The following is a 24,537-nucleotide window of genomic DNA, read 5'->3' on the forward strand; positions in this document are numbered from 1 at the left end:
GTTACGTTATGGTTGTTACTAGCGTACGCTAATATCGTAATTAAGTAACATGCATAAGATATTTAAGAGATTGATTAATGTTTGAATGTACATTGAATGTACATATTATATTGAGTATATATAAATGATTATATAATTTGAATATATGTAATAAGTCATCCTGTGACGAAGAAGATTTTGTTTAGGAATAGTGTTAAAAATTTTCTTTCAGTTTCTGCATCAACAAAAGCAAACGATAAAATTCATTTTGTTATTGGGAATGTTTGGAATTTCATCTTATTCATATGTGTAGGTATCGCATCTTGTAAAGAGGAAATACATCACATATATTCGAATGGAACGACCAATCAGAACACGACAGCACTGCGTGATTACCCTAACTTATTGCGAAAGCCACGTCTTCGACAGGCAGTGTCTTCAGAAGAGAGACTGTGACAAGAGTTCGGTTTAGAAAAAAAAGTACTGTTGTTTGCGATGTTGCTCAAATATTTTACCTTTCTTTTCTTGATCTCAACTATCGTCTTGGCCGAAGAGAAAGATGTGGTGGAGCTTACCGACGATTCTTTTAGACACGAAATAAATCAGCTTGAGAATACGCTTGTTATGTTTTACGCACCGTGGTAAGATATTTCTTTGTTTTGATAATAATTTATTTCCAAATTAAAATGCAGCTTTATTTTTTTGTTACTCTATCGTTTCTATTCTCTCTCGCAAAAGAACTGATTAAAGAGAAGTGTTTTTCAAGTTCCGGTCTCGATAACTTTGAGTATACCGGCTTGTGACACGTTAATAGCGTTTTAAAATTCTTATTCTTTATTTTTACCTTTAAAAGGATAATTGTTATTCTTTACTATGCAAATTTTTAAAATATAACTTGATTTTAAATTTAGGATAAACTTAAGAAATTTTTTTATCTATGTATCTCGAATATCCAGGTGTGGTCATTGCAAACGATTGAAACCAGAATATGCAAAAGCTGCTGAAATGCTGTTGGGTAATGATCCTCCAATTACTCTTGCCAAAGTAGATTGTACAGAAAGTGGGAAGGAGATTTGCAACAAATATTCAATCAATGGTTATCCAACATTGAAAATCTATTCCAGAGGTGACTTTGTTGCCGATTACAATGGACCTCGAGAAGCTGCTGGTATTGCCAAATATATGAAGGTAATTAGGATTTTGATAATGCGGAAGTTATTTAATCATTTCACATATTTAATTCAATATATTCTAGGCACAAGTTGGTCCAGCATCTAAAGAATTACAAGGAGAAAGTTATTTGAAATCATTCTTAGACACAGATGAAGTAAGTGTTGTAGGTTTCTTTGAAAAGGAGGATTCACCTTTAGCAATATCTTATCATGCTGTTTCTAAGAAACTTAAAGAAAAAATCAGATTTGCACATACAACAACTAAATCACTCTTGGAGAAAGAAGGACATAAGTAATTTATTTACATTGTCATAAATTTACTTTAAGATCAAAATTACACAAAGAGTAAAATGTATTTTTTTCTGTTTTTAGGAATGTCATTGTTCTATATAGACCAAAAATTCTACAAAACAAGTTTGAACCAAACACGGTAAAATATGATGAATCTATGGGTGATCTTCTAGAATTCATTAATAAAAATTAGTAAGTTTCATGAACATTCGTTTCACTAATACAGTATTTAAATTAAAAGTACTTTTAACTGAATATGTATTTTAGTTTTGGTATTGCTGGCGTTCGTACGCGGGATAACGCAGGAGAATTTAAAAATCCATTAGTTGTTGCATACTATGCAGTGGATTATGTCAAAAATCCTAAGGGTACAAATTACTGGCGTAATAGAATTATTAAAGTTGCTAAAGACTTCCCTAACTTAAATTTTGCCATTTCTTCCAAAGACGACTTCCAACATGAATTAAATGATTTTGGAATTGATTTTGTCAAGGGTGATAAACCTGTTATTTTAGCAAGAAACAGTAACAATCAAAAATTCGTTATGAAGGATGAATTTTCTGTTGATACATTTGAAGCATTCTTGAAAGATCTAGAAGTTGATATTTTAGAACCATATCTGAAATCTGAACCAATCCCCGAAGATAACACTGGAAATGTTAAAGTTGCAGTGGCCCGAAACTTTGATGAAGTTGTTACAAACAATGACAAGGATACGTTGATTGAGTTTTATGCTCCTTGGTGTGGCCATTGCAAAAAATTAGCACCTATTTACGATGAATTAGGTGAAAAACTTGCGAACGAAGATGTTGAAATTGTAAAATTTGATGCTACCGCTAATGATGTTCCTGCTCCATATGAAGTTCGAGGATTCCCAACACTTTATTGGGCGCCTAAAAATTCCAAGAATAGTCCAGTAAAATATGAAGGTGGCAGAGAACTTGATGATTTTATCAAATACATTGCTAAACACGCGACCAATGAGTTAAAAGAATTTGATCGCAAGGGAAAGACTGTTAAGCCGAAAAGTGATGAATTGTAAATTTTTTCACATTGAAATATGGAGTTGTTTATTACAGTTTTTATATATCTCTCAGCAGCAGAATCTGAAGTGAAATTTTTCTTGTGCGACTTATAAGTGTGACAAAAGTGGCATGTAGTTGAAAACACAAAAGCTAAAAATTTTTCTAGTATCAAAGACAGATGTGAATGAAAGAAATTAAAGACCTTTAATGTAACATGACTGCATTTATTTTACAAAGTATTTGAAAAATAAAGTGAAAAGGTATAATTAGAATAGGATTGTCTGTGTGTATTAAGTAACTTTATAATGTTGTATATCATGTAAAACTACGCAGAACTGATTTAGAACTATGATGTTAATATTTTCCAGATTTAGCGAATTATGTTTAAGATTCAATTTTTCATTCCATTTTCCATATTTGACTATATGAAGTAAAAATTAATACATTACTTTTTTATTTATATTAAAAGTAAAATAAATCGTTTTGTATACAATTTTGTGCATTGAAGAATTATATTTTTGTTTTCTCGTTTAAAAAAAGCTTCCTAATATGTGATTTCTAAAAAATATTTTAAAATAAAAGAAAGATTTTGTTCAATAAAACTTGTAAATGAAAATTCATGTACGATATATTTATGTGTTTATTAATCTTTATAGATCCCTTGTAAATTCTAGGAAATTTCTCATTGCTTGAATATTCATATATTTAAATGTACAAATGATTGAACTGTTTCAGGAATAATAGTTCAAAAACATTGATTAATAATTTTTATTGTTAATTACAATTTATTATAGTAATCATGGAGTAAATATCTTATATTAAGACTAATTAACTATAGAGCGATCTCTTTAAACTCAAAAAACTTATCCTGGTTTCATTTTTTTCTAATTGTAAAAAATTTTTTTTCTTTAATTATATTGAAAAAGTGCTACATAGAAATAATTGAATTTCTTCTTGGAAGTATCTTCAATTCGCTACTGACACGACGAATTACAATGTCGTAAAACTATTTATAAAGAATTATGGAGATGTACAAAACAGTATTTAGTATTCTTTCTTTTTTCGTATGTGTCTTAAGTATACAAGTACTTATGTCCTTTTGATCCTTAAAGTGATAGATTTATCGATAAATAGGTTTATATATATATAAACCTATAGATAAATAGATTTATATATATATATATTTTTTTTCTTGTAAGAAAATGAGATAAAGCGATTCGTACTTCTATTATTTCATACCATGAAATAGACAGAGAAATGCTTAAAAAAAATCACGGGACATTCATGAAGGTATATCTTATCTATTTCAAGAATGATGACATTTTATGTACAATTTTAATCCTATATGGACCAAATAGAGCAGCAAAATAATTTGTTTATCGCTCTTTTTACAGAGACAATAATGAATTTAATAGATACTGTGATGTATTTTAATCCTTGTCAAACATAGAAACTCAAATTCTTTAATCTTATCTCACAACTTTGTGCATGTAACAATATTTAACTTTTTTCATTAAAAAGATTATGAGTTTATTCATTTTTCCTCTTTCTTTCTTATTTCATTAAAGTATATTACCGAAAACTCAGTCTTAATAATGTTTGTACAATAATATTTGAAAGCCATTCTATTCTGATAAGGACCAAAACGATAAGTAACTTCTAAGATAACAGTTAACATGTCATAACTCATAGCATATCCTTATAAAAACTGCAGCAATGTTTGTACAAATTCTTAGTAATTTATTTCATTTAAAACACGATCGCACTTATTGCAACATTAGAGAGAGTCCATAAAGGATTAACTGATACAATCATAATTAACAGTACATTCTTCGCAAATAATTATAAAAGAACACTTGCAAACTTTGCAACGGATTTTAATTTGCATATATTGTATATATTGTGGGCGTATTTTGTTGGTTTTTCTTTTTTTTATAGATTTGTTTTATTGTGTAAAATAATTAAAGATAAGTTGTTGTTGTTATATTATAGTTTCCGCTGAGGGCCTCTGGCATAACAACTAGCTTCATTGCAACTAGCAATTCCATTAGTCTTGTCTCAACAGTTTCATAAATTATAAGAGCCAACATCTTCCTTTCTTCTTTTTTTTTACCTACGAACTCACATCATTTTTATAATAACGTCTGTATAGTTTATATTCAATTTAAAAAAAACTCTGTAATAAACAGTGCTTACTTGTAACGCTGCCCGAGTGGCTGTTTCAAATACTTCCCTAATACCTTCCTTACTCTTAGCAGAACATTCAAGATAAGCGAAAGCATTGATTTTCTCAGCCATAGCTCTACCTTCTTCTGGTTTAACTGGTTCCTGTTTCATTTTGCTAAGCTCTTTGATGGTATTAGGATCATTGCGCAAGTCTTTTTTATTTCCAACAAGAATGATGGGCACATTTGGACAAAAGTGCTTAACTTCTGGTGTCCACTTCTCAGGAATGTTCTCCAAGGAGTCAGGACTATCGATAGAGAAACACATTAGGATTACATCTGTGTCAGGATATGACAATGGACGCAGCCTATCATAATCTTCTTGTCCTGCTGTGTCCCAAAGAGCCAATTCAACCTGTTATACAAAATGTTTTTTTAGTACATTTAGAAGAAAAATATAAATATTTTAAATATATGAAACAATTTCTCGTACTTACCTGTTTTCCATCAACTTCAATGTCTGCAACATAGTTTTCAAACACTGTAGGTACATAAACTTCAGGAAATTGATCTTTACTGAAGACTATGAGTAAGCATGTTTTGCCACAAGCACCATCACCCACGATAACCAATTTCTTCCTAATGGCTGCCATGAATTCTAAAATGTAAATCATGAAATATTTATTAGTACCCTAATTGAATCTATATTATTAAAATTCTAACTTTATGCAATATTAATTTTTTCAAAATATATCTATTAATGCAGAAACAAGAAACATATAATCATTTCACATTAACTAATAAATTTTTATATATATAATTAAAAAATATTTAATATTTTTATCATCATATTTAATAATTGTTATATAATTATAAGTAATATACATGGTTTTGAGATTTTTTCAATAACTTACCTATGTACAAATATAATTATGATTTTGCGCAATATATTTGTCCAAATAAGTGTCTATTTAATTTTAATAATCTCTTTTTGTTAATAATGATTAATATATACAAAACATATGCACTTGATCTTGACACATATCAGAATAAAACAATAAAGATGTACATCTAACTTCTATTACTTTTATCCTGTATATACATACACATACAAATATGTGTGTATATAACATCTAATAAGAAATCTATCAATTGCGAACACTATTGTGTAAATCATATCAGCAAACTCTAATTGCATTTGTATACAATATAGATGCAAGGAATATTTTAAGGACTACTTAAGTACTAGTGAGAACAGATCTAAATCAATTAAATTAACATCTTGAAAACACCAGCTAAAATTAGTTTAACTAAGGACATGCAGTGAATGAACACATAATACACATAAGATAAGATAATAACTTAAGAGAAAATATGTTGAATATTGAAAAGATGTAATCAATATCAATGTTAATAGAAACTGCTTTCCCTGCACCTTGATAAGGCATAAATAAATAAAAAGCAATTTTAAATACATAAATCCAAGTGTGAATAGACATAAAGGAAATAGTGAGAAAGATTGAAAAAAAGCATTCTTCAGGATAGAGTTAGGAAGAAGTCTGGGGTAATTTTTCGTAACTGTTCAATTAGATTCATTTTCTGACAATGCTATAAACAATGACTTAAATTCAAACCTCGTAGGGTATGTAACTTGTTACCTGAAAATATTGTATCTATTTATATTTAAACCAAGTACTAAATTAGTACTAGCATTACAAATATAGTAGCATACACTGCCTACAGCCCTCTGTTTATTTAAGTTCATATTGCTAAAAATTGCCTCTAATTTTATAACTGTCTGCTACTTATATATTGGATATGATAGGTAACATTTTCTTGTGTCTATATTTTATATCTACTTTAATACTATTTAGAAAGCAACCTACGAGGGCTGAAGATTGAAAGGATATTGATTGGGTCGTACCTGATCCAGGGTACCCTGTATCGTCTGGACCGAGGCATCGGCCCGTATTGCATCCCATGTTTTTAGTCTTTCTTTCAGCGTCTCTGCTTTAAGTGGACATTTTATATGTTAGAATGGATAAAAGGTTATGAAATACTACACAGATGTCATATAAATAATATCATATATATGTAAATATGTATGGATGTTTTGTTTCTGAAATTATATATTTAAATATCTGTGAAAGTATTAAATCTGTGATCATTGAACGACACCTTTATAATTTTGGTTCATAACTCTTTCCTTCCGATACATATATATTATATGAAAATATGTACACTACAAGGCTTTGCAAGAATACCAAAAACTAAATATAATGTGAATTTGATGTTATCATAATGACTTCATATACACATCAATAGATCAAAGATTAAAGAATTCTGAAATGCATAAGGTAAAGCTTTAATTAAGATCTGTGTCAGAGAAAAAAGTTATACTATATAAATAAATCAATTTCTTAATCTATATACAAAAAGTTTTTGTATATTACTATATCACATGTAAGATAATACCTTATGCCTTACAAAAAAAAATAATAATGTCTTTGAGGAACATGCATAAACACGTTAAAATCGATATTTTTTTGTATTAAACATGCACTATTAAGAAATATGTGTATCCATAAAAAAATTATTTTTAAGAAGCACAAATCAAATATAATAGGCAATACATTCACATCGTATACAGATAAGATGCTTTGTAATATTTTAGTAGAACAACTTATAATCATTTACTATTCAGTGAAAGGCAATGACAAATAATATATATTTAAGTATGTATATATATTTATGTATATATTTAAGAAATATGTATGTTGCAATATATAAACACTAAGAGTGTTAAAATCCTTCAATATAGAATCTTGTTAAAAGTTTTTATTGTAACATTATTCTTCTGTTTGTGTCATAGGTCACGCTTGTTAATATACAAAGGGAGATTCAAACTGAAAAGTTTTTACATAAACAGAAAAGCAAGGACTTTAGCATTAGACAGTCTAGTAGTTAGCAAAAGCAATGCGAATAAAGATTATGTATATATCAATATTAAGGCAACACAATTTATACAAATCTTCGAAGACTGCACCTTATTTGATGCATTGCAAAAATCTTACTCTAATATCTATCAGAGATTAAATTATTTAACTCGTAATAAACTAAATGAAAGTCACACTTCGACTTGTTAAAAATTTCTGTTTATCGTGCGTATAAGATACTTGGAACGAAAATTATATGTATTCGTATGTTGTAAGCAGACAGAGGTCGATCGTTAACCCAAAATCGGCGTACGTCTGTCTGTGTTTTTTTATTAGCGTATGGAAATTCTGATGAAATCATCGCAAACATGTAAAACGTTTGCGAGAACAGAACAAGGGGAGACGCGGACCTCGTAGAATAGAAACGCGTATGATTTCTAATGTATCAATAAACGTACCCGATCTTTTGTTTATCGCAGCTCTGACAGGGTAAACGACGACGAATGAACGTCAAAGATGAAGCCGTGACACAGATTTCTAGTTACTAGGTCTCCAGACACGGATTCCAGGGAGCTTTTTGCTGAATTTCGCACAGCCGGAAGTGCACGGTCGAAACCGGGAAATAAGGAACGGGGAGGTGGGGTAAGGAGATCTAAGCCTGAGAGGGGAGGATGGGGGCGCTGGGGGTGCGACAGGATAGCGACGCAGGGGTCTAAAAGCCCAGGATAGGGGAAGAAGGGGAGGACGATTTACATACTCAATTAAAGCCACAGGTCGGTATTTGAACTGGTAGAAACGATCCCAGATCAGTGATCGAATGTGGTCACGGTGGACAGCGTGTAACTTCTCGTATGCTGAACCAAAGGATCGTCATGCGAAGATGCTGCGGATTCGTAACGCATGGCACTCCCTCAGCCCTCTCTATCACAGGAGGAGGAGAACGGTTTTTCTTTTTTCTTTTCTTTCTTTTTTTTCCCTCCTTGATACACAACGATGCTCCCCGGTCGCGCCAGTTAACAAAACGACATGTAGCACGCTCAAACCACCCGGACGCACATCACAGCACACTCTCATACCACTCCAACCAGTATTACTTAAGAAATAATTGCGTATTTACCTGAAATGTTAAGCGACAGAAAGTCAAGAAGATGGCAGCCCTCGATGGCCACACCTCAATCTGTGAGTGTGCGGTGATCGGCAGCGAGGGGAGGGGAGGGCAAGCATTATACCCAGGATCGTACCGTTACTTTCGAAGACCCTTCTCCTAAAAACTTGCGGAACGCTCTCTCAGATTTTTTCAACGTGATACATATTTCGCAGGTACGGACTTCCTTTTTGTTCTATTCGCTTTTCGCGAACATTGTTACGATGTTTATTAAACGACGTATGTAATTCTATGACAAGAAAATTGCAAACACTCGAGATCGAGTGTTGCAGATAAAATTACAAATCACGAATTAAATGGAATATATTAGTCTTTATTAATTGTACAGTAAACGCCGTGTATTTATAATAGTAATTATTGCGACAGCGATTCTTACGTATTGAATGATTTCATTTATAACGATGGTACAATAATATCAGAAGGTCTGTAATAATATAAGCATGTATCAGAAAATTAATTACTGTTGTTATAAATTTAAATGAAACCGTATTTCAATTTATGTATGGACATGCGAATGTTTAATCCGTGCATCATTTAGTGATACTTTCCTGAACAATGCTACGAAACCAACGAATCATACGCCACCGCGCATATCAGGAACCTGTGGAGATGGAGGAACTTTGCGCACGCATCATGTTTCACGGATGTATTTGTGGGTGAATGAAGGGAAGGGTTGGAAAATATGTAAATAATGCTGCATCGCAGCTTCGTCACCTAGCGCCCCTGGTATGTAACACGTGAAAATCATGACATTAATTTTATAACCATGAAACGAGCGCTGTAAGAAAGTAACGTCAACTTGTTGTTTTCAATTATCGTTATAATCATTGTTTTTTTATAATACAAATATTATCTTTTATTAAAAAAAAAAAAATAATAAATGTAACAGATTATACGTATGATTCGCGTAACAGATACAACGTAATGTACTCTTGCATTTTCATAAATTGGTACTGTATGTCATAAAGATTTCGCACAAACAATGTGAATGCGCCTGAAAAAATCAAAATTTTACAAGAAAAGAAAGAAAAGAACGTAGTGCTTTTATAAAAAATTCAACATTATTTTGTTTTTGTTATTACTTTGCGCCTATTTTTCAAATAATTCGACAGCTTTATAGAACTTCGGATGTATTCAATTTACATTATAATGAAAAACCGGGGTATTACTACACTGATCGATTGTGATATTCATCCGTGAAAATGAGTAGTGTATGAATTTATGATTATCCATAAATATGAATTTACAGGCAAATGTAAATATGAGAATAAATTAGAGAATGGGCTTTAATAACTGTTGTGTATGTACGAATCGTATAAAAATGATGTCGCTGTTGTATGATGCATATATAAATGACATTCTATTAATTCGAAAAAACGTATCAAACTCAAATAGGGGATTTGTGTAAATACGATGCATACTTATTGGATTAAAAATGTATCTTTTTATTTCATAATAATTATTCTATGCCTATTCTACATTATATGTGATATCAATTGCGAAATGATTAAAGTGATATATATTGAAAATATTTAATAACATGATTTGTTATATATTCAGAATGCGTTTAATTATGTACATTTTTTTTATTGTAAAGACATTATAGTTTTTTTAAAAATGTTTCAGGTTTTTAAATATTTTCAAAACCAATTTAAAAACAATACAATTACCATAAGTAAAAAATATTTCTTCTTAATTTTTGATATGTAGTAATCTATCAAGCAAAAATTATTTTTACAAAAATGTATTTTACTATGTATAGAAATAGATTTGAAGCAATATTACAAGACATAAAAAACAACATAGTTCAAATATCTATCTCATTCGCAAAATATTTACTATATTTTGACATTTATTATCTAATCTTCACATATCAAACATTATGAGCACACATCCAAAAGACAAATTATCATGTCTTATTTAATAGTTAAGTCATAAGAAAATTTGCATAATATATATATGTATATATGGTATATGAATATTATTTTACGATAGAGATAATATAAGTTAATCTCATAATTTTTCACATTTTCATATTAAAAAATGATACACATTGTTCTGTACTTATGTATGTGTTTCAATTCAATTTAATTATTTCCATTTTGTGTAGAATTTTTAAAATATATCATAATCACAGTTGTTTTAATTTTGTTGTGGTGGATCTGGATCATTTGGATTCCCTCCCATTTGTCGTCTTAAAGATTCAATTAACTCGGGATTCGCGTTTTGTAACTGTCGTGCAAATTGTTGACCACTACAAAATTTTTAAATATGATATATTTTTTTTACGATACGTTAGGCAATAAATGATGGGAAATATAACTGATACTTACGCCTCTATTAGAGCGTCCATATGTCCTCCTTGTTCTACCTGCCCAGTCATGAAATTGCTCACCATGTTTTGAAGTGCTGGATTAGATAACATTTGACGAGCCATGTTCATAAGAGCAGGATTACTCAAAAGTGAACTAAGATCCATGCCAGGCAATGTACCTCCACTTAATCCCATATTGTTCATGTTCGATTGAGATAATTTTTCTTCTGCTAGTTGTAAATTATTTTTATAACTTTCATTATCAGGTTCCATCTCCAAAGCTTTCTGGTAACTCTCCTTAGCTTCTTTATGTTTTTGAAGATGAGAATATGCCAAACCTAATCGTCCATATGCTTTACTATATGAAGGATCAATAGACAAAGCAGTATGACAATCTTTAATGGCTTGTTGGTAATTGCCAATTTTATTATATGCTGCAGCACGGTTACAATAATAAACTGCGTTACGACCATCTAATTGAATTGCTCTAAATGAACAACATCATACCATTATTCAAAATGATATTCTAATGTTTATGAAGTTTACTTTTGTTGAAACGCAAAATACGTACTTTGTATAATTAGCAAGAGCTTCGTGATGTTTCTCAGCTTTCATAAGAGTATTTCCTTCATTTTTCAATCTTTCAGCTTCAGCTTTTGCTTCTGGAGTGGCTTCAGGAGCTAAATTGGGCTTTGCATTTTCGATAGAAGACTTATATATTTCATATAAGTTAATATTTGTTGGATTATCAGATGCTTGTATATTATAAGCACTCTCTAAACACTGTATTGCCACTTCAAGGCTTTCTCTAGAATCTGCTGTGATATCACCTTCCTCTAATTGTTGGGTTAAGAATTGAACAATTGCTGTTACCAGCCCCTTGACAGCCATTACTGCCTTATAGGAACTGCTCTGTTTGGAATGAAAAAATTAATTGTAGAATAATTACATGCAACACTGTAACAATGACATAAGCTTAAGGTATTTAATATCATTTAGTAATGGAAGATTTTTGATACGTGTCATAACCTTAAAATAATTTACTGACCAAAAGAACAGAACGATTTAATTACAGGAAAGATCTAATTATAGTTTAATAAGATCGATTATAACAACATTATCAGCATTGTGATGATGAATTGTTAAATGTTTTATTATGCTAAATCATGATAAATTAACATAACCAAAAAAAACATGCCGGATGAAAAAAGACACAATTATATTTCGTTAATTGTGTTTCGATCTTTCTAAATGAGATAGAAAATCTCTACCTACCTATTTAATTATATTAAATAAATTAAACTACATACGCTTATGTATAAAACTGTGAATTGTTTGCAGTTAATTAGGGACGAACAAAGTTACTCAACTACGGTGAAACGATATCTTGATAGTTTCATTTTAACTCATTAAATTTGCAAAACGTTTCGATCGTTCTCTGAATAAAGGAGCACTTTTTGCACTTTTATGTACCTTAAAACTTTTAAGTGTAATATCACACAGCAACAATGAAGGAACTGTAACGTGTTTCGATGGCTTCCACTTCGTGAAAAACTGAAACTTAACACTCAAGTATCTCAATTACAAAACTCGTCGTAGAACAATATTGCGAAAATGTTCTGAAAATCTTCACGATTATAATACTTAAGTATTTGTATTTCCGCGTAATAATTTTTATGCCATTTGGTCGCCCCTCGAGTCTCTTTTGTGAATGAATTAAAGTCCAATGCCTTTGTCAGAATCGCGCTGGCGCAATTCGATTAATGTTAAATATGTTTTTTTTTTAATGAAAATATCAGGCGTTTCAATTCGAAATGTTCTATACAGTAATAAAAAAATACAACGATAATAAATATTGTATTAATAATTCCATACATGATTTGTATTATGTTTTAAATTATTTCACGCTGTATTACATACAATGTATATATGTGCATTGATTTATAAATACATAAATATAATACATAGATATCGACAAATAAATTCGCATAAGTATTAAGAATTAATAAAAAAATAAATTCGTGCACTAAGAATTTTATTTCGATCCTTGTCTTATGATTCTTAGTATTGTGCTATTTGTGCTCGTACCTGTAAAAATATAATAATTCCCTAAATGATAGAATGGCACCATCGTTTGTAAATCGTCTATACGGTGATGTATCTTCAAGTGAAATCTCTGAAAACAATCATTTCGTGATATGTATAAATTATTCTAACAATTGAATTAACAATTACATTACAATTCAATCGGTATGAACTTACTTCAGCGAACATATATTCATAAACGTAAAACTGATCGTCTTCCGTCGTGACGATGATAAAGGAATCACTTTGACCGAAACCTGAAATAAGAATGACAAATGTTAAACATAATTTAATATTTATTTCGTCACAAAGCGAATTTGATGTTAGTATAATATCAATGTATTATTCATACCATTTGCGTAGAAACACTCTACGTCATTGATTTGCGAATCATGAAATAGACTTTGATAGTTGTAAAAGTTATCAAATTTTGGATCGTAATAAAAGATATTTATCGCATTCGTCTCGAAATCATCTAACAAAACGAAGCAGTCCTGTTCCTGGATGAGACTTTTTACATTACGCGTTTTACCTTCGAAGCTTCTTAGTATTGTAAACTAAAAGATAATATCTATATCAAATCATCGCCCGAAGTACCTTTACAAAATAATTAACAATGAAATGCTCACTTTGGAGGTAATAGGATTCAATTTATACACATACGACTTTTTAGAATTTCCGAAGCAACCAAGCAGAAGATACACATCGCGATGATTTGCTTTGAAAATATCGATAGTCCAAGCTCCATCGGTGGATATGTTCTGATGCAATGATAAATTATTATTCTCAAAATTGATCTTGTAAATTACAGAATCTGTGTGATGTGTTGCGCGTAATATGTCATAATACACTGCCAACACTATGAAAGCTGCATCTAAAATATACGAATACATAATACTGTTAAAAGAAATTACGCAAACAATTCTATCAGTTTAACATAAATTAAATGTCATACTATCATGTGTTGTGAAAAATTTTGCATCCTTTATGAAACCTCGAATTTCTAATGGTGTTTCCTTTACACTGGCCAACGTTCCCACTGTATCGATCATTCCAAGTTTGGCCCAAGAAATCGCGATGAATTCGTTCTTGCTATTGTTTAAACTACATTCACGGCTATATGATATGGTGTTCGATATTACATTTATACCAAATGTGCTATGTAATTCGTGATAATTTCGTATTATTTTACCACCATTTATTTTTCGAATATGACAGTCGTTCTTGGTAAATTCAGCCATATATTCGGTTGTACAAAAACAATTATCTGGAAGTCCGCAAAGAGATCCTGGTTCTTCCCCAAATATATTCAGCTTTGTGATTTGTTCGTAATAAACAACATCAATCTTCTTAACGTTCGGTGTCTGAATTTTCAATTTTTCTTCTATTTCCAAGTACGAGAAAATATTGCCGAGATTTTCAGAAATCGAGGCAGATTGACTGATACTCTTTTCAATCTTAGTTTCATTCCGAGCGAACATGTATAGAGTTCGATTTATCTCTTTTTGCAAATTATAGGAAATGGTGGTTAAATTTATTCCATTCATCAAGTTAAAAACAAATACATTTTCTGGAACCTTGACCTCCGACTCGAAAATCTAGAAACACGCAATTTTTAAATGTATCATATTACTCACGGATAAATTAAGCGACTAATCTTACCAAGTCTCCGATGATTTCTACATCTTCGTCGTTTTGTATACCATCGGAGTATTCTAGCGATACGTTTACATGATTAATAATTGGCCCGTAGATATTGTTATTTACTATGACGTTTTCTTCGAAGATTTTTGAACCAATGATCACCTGTGTTTCTTTTCCGTTGTTCAAAACCAGATCAGAAGGATAAATTCCATTAATTCTTGATAGGTTCGTACTTTCTAAGATTTATAAATCAACATTACTATTTATTCATATATTTACATTTCTTGAAAAGGACGTAAAGTTACACACTGAGCGTTAATATGATTTATTATGCTTATATAATTATGTACCTATTATTTCAACAGTGTCATTGAATTGTATATTAGCAAGTAGCTCGTGTTCTTTGTCGATGGTTACGCGATCTTTTAAAAATTTATCAAAATTTACTTCATCTAAACTCTTTAAATATACATCCTCCAATATAACAAGATCTTTGAAATATATGTTGGGTAATTTATCAGTCGTTAGAACCACTCCTTTCAAGAGAACATCGTGAACATTATCATCGATAAGAATTTGATCCATTGTTATATCATCGAGGAAAGTTATAATTCCAGTTATCGTTTCCTTTTGATTTTTCCACACTACAGAATTATTAAATTCGAGAATACTGATATTATTAATCATAGGAATATCAATATCATCAGTCACTGAAATAGCATCGATATGCAGGTTCTCTTTAAAACTTTTTTGACCAATTATTTCAATGTCATTATCATCTATCACAGTATCTTCAATAATATTACGTATTTCATCAATTTCTTTACATTGTCCTGTAATTGTCGATACTGATACATTTCCCTGAAAAATTGTGCTGTTTCGAATAATTTGATACGTAGTTTTAGTTACTGCGTTTTCGAATAACAATGTCACAAAAGCAGAACTTGACAAGGAAACGTCCCAAGAAATATTTCCGTCTACTTTTAAATTATTAATTTTTGGTATCGATATGTCAAGCATGTTCTCGTACAACTGAAATAAAATGTTCTTCAATTGAATAGTTAAAGACAAAAATATTATCAATTCATATTTTAAAGTTTACCTCGTTAACATTAAGTTTGTTTAAAGTTTTTGTTATAGTATTCCCTTCTACAAATAAATCATCAAATTCGATGTTCTTCATTAGAAATAAAGGCTTGTCAATCCATGCCAATTTGGAGACGTCCTGATGATTGATAAAGCTAGTTTTAATGTTATCAGTAGTAATTTTGTAAAAAGTGAATCTTCCAGATATATTTTGTTTTCTTGACTTGGAAAGGAAATTTTCGAAAAAATTGTTCATGTCATGGTTGTGCAAAGATTTTAATGTGATGTTTTGTGCAATTAATTCTTGGATATTATTATTATTATTAAACAAGATATTTCCTTTACCTATATTCTTTATATAAGTCATAGATGGTTGATCATCAATTTGAATTATTTTTAAATCAATCTTAATCGTTAGATCACCATGTATTACCAAATTTTTTAAATCAGATGTTTTCATATTTTTTAATGATAAAAGTCTTTTTATTTCGAGATTGTTAATATTTTCAACGTTAAGATTTTCTACGTGAAATTCTGGAGTCTTCATGAACTTTGTTTTCTGATCTTTGCTATCATTTTTTGTGTTCTGTAAGGAGAAAGGAAAAGCAAGTTCATCTATGTTTATTTGTTTAGCTTTAACGGTTAAGAAATTCATATTTTGTGGAAAAATGTGTGGTTGCTTTCTGCTTAAAATATCAGCTATCAGGAGACCATTAAAGATATCAGTTAATAATTGATTTCCGCGTAAGTGTTTTAGATGCAATCTCTCTCGAATGGTGATGGATTCTGGGGCGATTTCGAAAAGACTATCGTTCTTTCCATCAATAAAAAACATATCATCTACATGAACATTTTCAAAATGTAGCCGTCTAAAACTTTCTGGAATAATCTTTGCAGTAGTGTACAAAAATTCTTCTTCAGAAAATCCATTTAAATATTTCGCATTCAAACGATCTATAATTAAACTATTTTCAAAAATGACATCGTTTTCGATTATTTGATCAGTTGATTTTGTCCAAAAAATATCGAAAATATTTTTCAGATTTATTTCTTCATTGTTTAGAAAGATTCTCGTGTATTTGTCCAGCTCTAAAGTTCCAATTTTCAAGTTACCGTCAATGGTGACATTGGAGTAAATTTGATTTGGTTTACTTTCTAATAAGTTAAAGCGTGGATTAACTACAAGTTCCTTTGTCACTTGTAATTTCGCAATTTTCGTTCTTCCTGTAGAACATCAGATACTTTGTATGAATTTAAAAATTACAAAAATTTAATTAATTCCACTTTAAATACCTTTAATTACATTGTCGATAGATATTCTCGCTGCTTCTGAAACTGAAACACCGTTTATCGCATCAGTATACAAATTTTTCACTCGAAGCTTCCTCATAGTAAAATTGTTAAATGTTTGATCGGTTCTTGCATTCATGTAATTATTCCATGGCTTCCCATTTAATACTTGTATCGTAAAATTCTGAATTTGCAATGTATTGTTGTAAGTGATCTTTCCTAAAGATTTAGTTTATATTATAAATCGATGGCTTAATTTTAGACGATTTGTTTTGATTTAATATCTACCTTTGATTCTTTGATTATAATTAATGACAAATAATTCCTTAAAAAGTTCATTCATAATTGTGCCATTTAAAATTTTTACGTTTAAATGTTTCAATGATATACTTGAATTTAAATATATAGTATTACTTGAAAATTCAATCTCATCTCTCTTTAGATTTATTTTCATTTTCGATGTATCGTTAATTAGAGACCAATCTAAAGCAATGTTATTTTTGCGAAAATTAATTCTCATATTTTCAGAACATTGTCATTAGATAAAACAGCATTCAACTTACATTGGTATGGAATTCCACAAATGGAACCTACTTTAAGATTATTTATAATAATATTTCTTTTCTTCAACGTAGGAAATTGCATTTCGTTCGAATTATGCATATAAATATCATTAAAAAAATCCACAATCATTTTATCAATCTGTAGCTCTTCAATAAATGCATCTCCATCAACAATAATATTCCCATTCAAAGAATTCGTGTTATTTAACATTAAATATTCGTTAGACAATAAAACATTATCAATTTCGTGAGTTAAGTTTGTTATACGCTGTTCTAACTTGCTAGGTGCAATTATATCTTCGTCTACAAAGATGTCGATGTTCTTTACAATTCCTGACTCTAATATTAAATTTGGCAAATCGAAAAATTCCGATATCGTTGAATTCTCATGCACTGGCCGTAAAAGGGGCCATAAAGCTTTAGCTTCTTCTACAAAATGTTTTCTCTGTTGCAATATTTCAACTAATTCTGCCAAGTGCTTCGATAAAATATCACTTGCTTTATTCGAGTATTCTGAAAGTATAATAACAATAACTAAAATAAAAGATCATTTTGAATGATTATCGTTTTAAGCAGAATAATTAACCAGAAGGAATTTCTTCAATGAGTAACTCCCACGATTCGACTCTATAAATTAGACTTGAGTTCATGACAACCAACATCACAATTATCGTGGACTTGTCGATTCTAGTTTGTATGTCAATTATGGTTCCAGCAGGTAGCTTTATAGTATTTATTAAGATACAATCCGATGCATTCTCAAACTTGTACAGTTGCAAAATGTTCTGCGACACGATTAGTATTTACGTTAAATTTCGTAATCGCTAATTACTTATGAAATTTTGTGCTTACATCATTTATTACAAAGAAAAAAGTATCATCATTGATGTTTACTATATGGACTAAACTGGGTGCTCTTATTTCTGAAATCTGTTGCCAGGTTAATAATTCGTGTCCTAAAAGAATGGTTTCTCCATAAATCGAAAATAACTATATAGAGATGAGTGAAAAGTAAAGACGAACCATCCCACCAATGCAAACTGCTCGGTATATTTTTGTTTATTAGCAAAATAAAATTAAATCCTATGTGTCTGTAATGATGAACAGAAAACGGATCGGACGTTTCCAGAAATTGTATAGTATCCACGCTGGTTTCCTTAAATTCATATACCATGGAACCGATTCCAGGTATATCTTTATTAGACTGTGCGAATACTATGATGGTCGATTGCTTGTGTTTAAACGTAGTAACTGATATTGCGGCAATAGTCATCACTTCCTCTATTTTATCCATATACGTTCCTCTCCAATGATATATTCTATGTAGAAGATATATATATACACACACACACACAATAATTAAAAAAATGCATGTTTATTAATTTCACTTACAAAGAAGGTACGGAAAATGGACCAATGTTATCGGCTACTACAAGATAAAGTCGATTAGCACGAACAAAAAAGCTAGCGTCCATAGGATGTCCCTTATGACGAATAGTTTGTCGATATTTTAATTGCAAATTATCAAATGTGTAGATATTGCATGAGCCGCTTTCATAACAAATTAGTAGATAAAACACACCTTTCCAGACGATGTTCTATAGCATATCAATTGAAACAGTTTAATGTTAAATGTGACTTAAAGCAATTGCTATTAGTATTAATTTACCTACCCTTACGAATTTAACAGTGTTATTAAGAGATGGATTTATCCCTGGCAATGAGGTATGATTAGAAGATGAATCACCGAGAGAAAATGCTACGAAATGATTTGTTTCTATCAGAAATATTTTGTCATATATATTCAGTATAAAAGGTCGATCGTTATAAATCATTCCTGACCACGTAGATTTTCTTTGGTCCCATTTTACATTGTACACTCTTCTTTGAACTACAATTATCATATCGTAAAGTTGCTTTAATAAAAATATCCGACTTTCAATATTTAATTTGGTCCCTTTTTACCTGATGGTTCGTCCCGAAAGTAGAGCTTGGCTATTTCAATTTTTGTCTGCCTTAATTTTTCGTCAAAATAATCGACCGATGAAATGTACGCGACAATAAAACTGACGTAACCAAAGAGAAACTGTCGAAGTAATATAAAAATGTAATCATTTTAAATATAATACACCAAATATAACACTAAATTTAAGTTTGCAAAATTAAATTTCCGAGTTTCGAATTCGAATTATTTGAATTGTACTTACCAGAATTCGTAAGGATTCCATGATCCTTCGAACAATCGAAAACTCGGATTCATTCACTTATGAAAGCTTATTGTACTAATTGATCGAGAAAGACAATTACGGGTCGTCGACTGGATACACATGCAAACAGCTACGCCTATATCAAATATAAACAAGTAACGACTATTACTAAATTCGAATTATTCATAATCAGAAATGGAACTGCGCAATTGAATGTAATAAAGGACGAGCGATTTTTGTTAACATAACACAAGTATGTTAATAATTCATATAAGATCAAAAGTTAAATCAATCTTTCAATTATAATTGAAATTTGAAGTTACTTCTACGACCATGAAAGAGGTCGTATTCTAGAGATTGAAAAATTGTGAAATACAGCGAAGTGAAACTTATAAATAGACTTATACAATGAACTTGACAATGAAATTAGTCCAGGGTCTGGATTAACGACTTTATGGTTTTGTTATTCTTTCTATGCCATCGTATATTTATTGTAATATATATATTATTATATTACATATAATCTTGATGTATATATATATATATTTGATTCTTACAATATTTGATTAATTTCAAACTTACTTTTGTATTGAATATAAATATTACTATCTCCTTTTATCTTTAAAGTGACGTTTAATTTTAATCTAATGATGTAACGTAGCAGCCCTGTCAGATGGTACATCGATGCAAATATTTATCAAGCTAAGATGTAACACCCAATTAATTTCAATCAACAAACATACCACGAATTTATGACATTTAAAGCCACGCGTCGAATCGGGGCCCGTGGGCCCAAAATGATTCAAAGCACGATCATCGAACGAAACAAATAACAAGATGATCCTCCCGTTGTTCCGCCGATCTCCGATTTCGAGTTTCGTGTACACAGATGGCGTCCAGAATTCCGACAAACACACAATCCCCGTAACATTCCCATTGGCCAGAAAGGATCCGTGATCTTCACATGGATTGGTTGTTGATCGCGATCGAGAGGTTTCGACAAATCCTGGCCGTGTCCTGTAAACTGAAGAGAGTACACGGAGCCGTGCGTGAAGCGATCGTGCCGGTATCGCAGGTCTGCGCAGTGTTGGTCCATTGTCATCGCTTTTGACGGGAAGCAGTAAACGATCCACGAAGAATAGATCGCACGTACGCAAACGTATCGAACGATATAAAAGCTATATACATTGACGGGGGAACGTATGAACTAGTGTTCGAGGCTGTACATCCTGATCAGTGTGTGTATGCAAGCACAACCGCGTGCGGGCGGTTCCCACACGTCCGTGCAACAAGTGTCATACACGGGAGCGCGGCGGATAACCGATTGTTTCGAAGAGCGGCGTGGTGCATGGTGCTCCTTCTTTCATCATCGAATAGAAAGAACGACCGGCGAGAATGGGCTGCGCGGTGAGCACCACCGGCGAGAAAGAAGCCGCGGAAAGGTCGAAGAAGATCGACAAGGATCTGAGAGCCGATGGGGAACGGGCCGCTAGTGAGGTCAAGCTCCTCCTGCTTGGTAATTTCTTCTCCTTTTCTTTTCGTTTCGTGTACTTTCTCTCCGTTCGAGGATCGTCATGTCGTTGTTCCTCCGTCTCTTTGTTTCACTTCGTTCACGGTGTTAAGCTGAAAATATTCTATGCTTTCTAGAAGACGATGTACTCGACGTTTCGATAATTCGTTGTAAAAGTAGATCGCTGCACTGGGTTACATTGTTAACGAAATGTTTTCTTTCTTTTTTTTTTTTTTTCTTTACGTACTTTTCTATCAATTTTTCGAGACGATGTTTCGATCGAGTTTGATTTTTATTTCAAATAATATTTCTCACATTCTGAAATCAATTATCAGATTTGCGCAATCGTGCGAGCCGTAGCGCGGGCAATTTTCCGAAATCTTTGAATCATCGTTCGGAGTGAATCATTGTATGTCACGTTGGGCACTTACTCGGCTGCTTGTATATAATTACAGTTAGTTGTATTTTCATTTATAAATATCGCCATTTTTACTCGGAAGAGAAAAAAATAAAAATCGAATTTCTTGACAATGCACAGTAATGTACACGTTTATTAAACATGCGAATATTTCTATTTTAAGGAGCTGGAGAGTCCGGAAAATCTACTATAGTAAAACAAATGAAAATTATCCATGAAACTGGCTATAGTAAAGAAGAGTGTGAACAATATAAACCTGTAGTTTGTAGTAACACAGTTCAAAGTCTTATGACAATAATTAGAGCCATGGGGCAGCTTAGAATTGACTTTGCAGACCCTAATAAAGCGGTAAATATATTTACTACAAAAATATTTAAATTTTTAAAATAAAAATGATTGACACACCATTACATCATATGGGTTCTATCAGTAATAGAGAAATTTAATCATGTCGTAGGATATAGCACGTCAATTCTTTACCCTAGCTTCAGCAGCAGAGGAGGGTGAGTTAACTGGGGAACTGGCACTATTAATGAAACGATTATGGCAGGATGCTGGAGTACAACTTTGTTTCACACGTAGTAGGGAATATCAGCTCAATGATTCTGCAGCATATTACCTTAATGCTTTGGATCGTATAGCACAACCTAATTATATTCCTACTCAGCAAGATGTTCTTAGAACGCGTGTGAAAACAACAGGAATAGTAGAAACACACTTTTCTTTTAAAGGCTTACATTTCAAGTAGGTTCATTTCAAGTTGTTCTTTTATTAATTTTGTACTATGAATTATTACTAAACAATTTTCTATTTTACTAGAATGTTTGATGTGGGTGGTCAAAGATCAGAAAGAAAAAAATGGATACATTGTTTTGAAGGAGTTACTGCAATCATTTTTTGTGTTGCATTAAGTGGATATGACTTGGTTCTTGCAGAGGATGAAGAAATGAATAGAATGATAGAGTCAATGAAATTGTTTGACTCTATTTGTAATAGCAAGTGGTTTGTTGAAACGTCCATCATTTTATTCCTGAACAAAAAAGATCTTTTTGAGGAAAAGATCACTAGGAGCCCATTGACTATTTGTTTCCCAGAATATAAAGGTGCCAACACTTATGAGGAATGTGCTTCTTACATTCAAATAAAATTTGAAAATTTGAATAAAAGGAAAGATCAGAAACAAATCTACACACATTTTACTTGTGCTACTGACACATCTAATATACAGTTTGTGTTTGATGCTGTAACTGATGTTATAATCAAAAACAATTTGAGTAATTGTGGTTTATTAAGTTAAATATTGCAATGCCCTATTATCAAATCAAAAAACAAGCAAATTTACATCTATGAACCAATGTGAGTGCACAAAGGATACACATGAGACTGAAAATAAATTCTTAGGAACAGAAATGTAATTTGGGTATACCATCATGTATACCAACTATGTAATGTCTTCACTTTGTCATTTTCTGTTGGTTTTTACAATATTTTTATATAGTATATACTATGAAATAATTTGTTAGATCCTGTGTCTTTTATCTATATCTTTTGTATGCAAAAATTCATGACATTTCTTCTTAATTGGCTAGTTCTTAATTTATTTTTTTGTTTTAAATGTTCAATTGGAATATTTAAAATTTTGAATTATAATATTCTTAATAAAAGAACAGATACTGTTTATTGATGAACAAATATCTGGTCTTTGCTAATTGTGTTTAGTATATTAACCAGAACTAGTTAGCTATTAATTTAGTAATACCATTTTGTATATAATTTATTCATTAAAAGTAATATGTTTATACTGAGTGGAAACATATTTCCATAACAGTGCTCGAAGCCATTCATTTCTCTCATAATAAATTGTCCATATTTCAATGACATACACAACTTATTGTGTTGACAGTATATATTTGTACAAGTCAAATTTGATAAAAAACTTTTGATAAATTTGTAAAAAAAGAAAAACCTTTTTATATGTATCATTAGATAATGTTTAAAGGGTTGTCATTATTTTTCTATCTGCCAAATAAATAACAATGTTAGAATTAGTTACAGATTTAGAAAACAGTCATATTATATTGCTGGAATAAATAAAAAACTTTTTTTAGAAAGTGATATTTCTTTAAAATCCTATGCTTCACGTTCTGGAGTGATATTAATAGAATCATGATATTAGCAGATTAGCAAATTTTAGAAAGTAATAAAATACATAATGTATTTAATATATTTAGAAAACGTGAATCAATTACAAAAGTTTTTCTCTTTTTTTCTATTTACATTTTCATCAAATACAATGTTTAATTATAAAAATGTTCAAATTCGTGTATTTTTAATAGTCCTTTAAATTTGTAAATTTTGTATGATTTTTTAATTTAATTTCTTTTTTTACGAAATTTTAATTTAGAAAAAATCATTACTAGAAATAATAATACCCGCAAGTACTTATTCAGAATTATTTTGCAGAATAACTAAGAATATTTTCTTCATTGTATAAACATACTATCCCATTTTACTTTTGTATCTCTATATTATATGTACATGTACAATAATACAATACATGTGAAGTTACAAAATAAATATGTTCATATTTTGTTTTTTTTATAGGATTTAGAACTTTGACATATATATATATATATATATATATGTATAACATATATACTTGTGGAAAGTATTTTGTAAGAATACTG

At 30.7% G+C, this 24,537-nt stretch overlaps 5 protein-coding genes and 1 long non-coding RNA gene across 16 annotated transcripts; 3 read left to right on the forward strand and 3 right to left on the reverse strand.

Moving 5' to 3' along the window:
* Positions 1 to 346: 346 nt before the first annotated feature.
* On the forward strand, positions 347 to 2,957 carry LOC122529339 (protein disulfide-isomerase A3). Its single transcript, XM_043655353.1, has 5 exons — positions 347 to 620; positions 936 to 1,167; positions 1,235 to 1,443; positions 1,524 to 1,634; positions 1,710 to 2,957. The coding sequence occupies exons 1-5, from the start codon at positions 475 to 477 to the stop codon at positions 2,482 to 2,484; spliced, it is 1,473 nt and encodes a 490-aa protein (XP_043511288.1). The 5' UTR covers positions 347 to 474; the 3' UTR covers positions 2,485 to 2,957.
* Positions 2,958 to 3,748: 791 nt separating this feature from the next.
* Positions 3,749 to 8,814, reverse strand: LOC122529344 (ras-like GTP-binding protein Rho1). 8 transcript variants are annotated; one of them, XM_043655363.1, is made up of 6 exons: positions 8,686 to 8,761; positions 8,326 to 8,489; positions 6,557 to 6,642; positions 5,130 to 5,290; positions 4,664 to 5,047; positions 3,749 to 4,587 (listed from the first exon to the last, which is right to left on the reverse strand). In XM_043655363.1, exons 3-6 carry the CDS (start codon positions 6,612 to 6,614, stop codon positions 4,429 to 4,431), a joined length of 762 nt encoding a protein of 253 aa, XP_043511298.1. In that variant the 5' UTR covers positions 6,615 to 6,642; positions 8,326 to 8,489; positions 8,686 to 8,761; the 3' UTR covers positions 3,749 to 4,428. The 8 variants fall into 8 exon arrangements, with proteins under 8 accessions (XP_043511298.1, XP_043511297.1, XP_043511300.1 ...); XM_043655362.1 differs by lacking the exon at positions 8,326 to 8,489 and having other exon boundaries at positions 8,686 to 8,804; XM_043655365.1 differs by lacking the exon at positions 8,326 to 8,489 and having other exon boundaries at positions 6,557 to 6,639; positions 8,686 to 8,702.
* LOC122529348 lies at positions 8,805 to 10,262 on the forward strand. The gene is made up of 2 exons (XR_006306786.1): positions 8,805 to 8,888; positions 9,272 to 10,262. It is a non-coding gene; the product is annotated as an uncharacterized LOC122529348 (long non-coding RNA).
* LOC122529342 (small glutamine-rich tetratricopeptide repeat-containing protein alpha-like) lies at positions 10,155 to 12,798 on the reverse strand. Of its 4 annotated transcripts, XM_043655357.1 has the most exons (5): positions 12,692 to 12,786; positions 12,521 to 12,607; positions 11,619 to 11,959; positions 11,067 to 11,534; positions 10,155 to 10,987 (listed from the first exon to the last, which is right to left on the reverse strand). In XM_043655357.1, exons 3-5 carry the CDS (start codon positions 11,936 to 11,938, stop codon positions 10,876 to 10,878), a joined length of 900 nt encoding a protein of 299 aa, XP_043511292.1. In that variant the 5' UTR covers positions 11,939 to 11,959; positions 12,521 to 12,607; positions 12,692 to 12,786; the 3' UTR covers positions 10,155 to 10,875. The 4 variants fall into 4 exon arrangements, with proteins under 4 accessions (XP_043511292.1, XP_043511291.1, XP_043511294.1 ...); XM_043655356.1 differs by having other exon boundaries at positions 12,521 to 12,798; XM_043655359.1 differs by lacking the exons at positions 12,521 to 12,607; positions 12,692 to 12,786 and adding an exon at positions 12,358 to 12,514.
* A 195-nt stretch (positions 12,799 to 12,993) lies between these two features.
* On the reverse strand, positions 12,994 to 20,764 carry LOC122529347. Its single transcript, XM_043655373.1, has 19 exons — positions 20,666 to 20,764; positions 19,923 to 20,058; positions 19,681 to 19,801; positions 19,389 to 19,606; positions 19,108 to 19,313; positions 18,739 to 19,034; positions 18,568 to 18,671; positions 18,302 to 18,500; positions 17,716 to 18,228; positions 17,441 to 17,635; positions 17,156 to 17,371; positions 15,879 to 17,086; positions 15,127 to 15,808; positions 14,795 to 15,012; positions 14,088 to 14,730; positions 13,762 to 14,006; positions 13,485 to 13,689; positions 13,310 to 13,389; positions 12,994 to 13,223 (listed from the first exon to the last, which is right to left on the reverse strand). The coding sequence occupies exons 2-19, from the start codon at positions 19,941 to 19,943 to the stop codon at positions 13,083 to 13,085; spliced, it is 5,511 nt and encodes a 1,836-aa protein (XP_043511308.1). The 5' UTR covers positions 19,944 to 20,058; positions 20,666 to 20,764; the 3' UTR covers positions 12,994 to 13,082.
* A 544-nt stretch (positions 20,765 to 21,308) lies between these two features.
* LOC122529341 (guanine nucleotide-binding protein G(i) subunit alpha) lies at positions 21,309 to 23,957 on the forward strand. Its single transcript, XM_043655355.1, has 4 exons — positions 21,309 to 21,438; positions 22,014 to 22,198; positions 22,308 to 22,594; positions 22,670 to 23,957. The coding sequence occupies exons 1-4, from the start codon at positions 21,318 to 21,320 to the stop codon at positions 23,145 to 23,147; spliced, it is 1,071 nt and encodes a 356-aa protein (XP_043511290.1). The 5' UTR covers positions 21,309 to 21,317; the 3' UTR covers positions 23,148 to 23,957.
* The last annotated feature ends 580 nt before the right edge of the window (positions 23,958 to 24,537 follow it).

The sequence above is a fragment of the Frieseomelitta varia genome, unplaced genomic scaffold (genome assembly GCF_011392965.1).
Source record: "Frieseomelitta varia isolate USP_RPSP 00005682 unplaced genomic scaffold, Fvar_1.2 scaffold_285, whole genome shotgun sequence".
Lineage (NCBI taxonomy): Eukaryota > Metazoa > Arthropoda > Insecta > Hymenoptera > Apidae > Frieseomelitta > Frieseomelitta varia.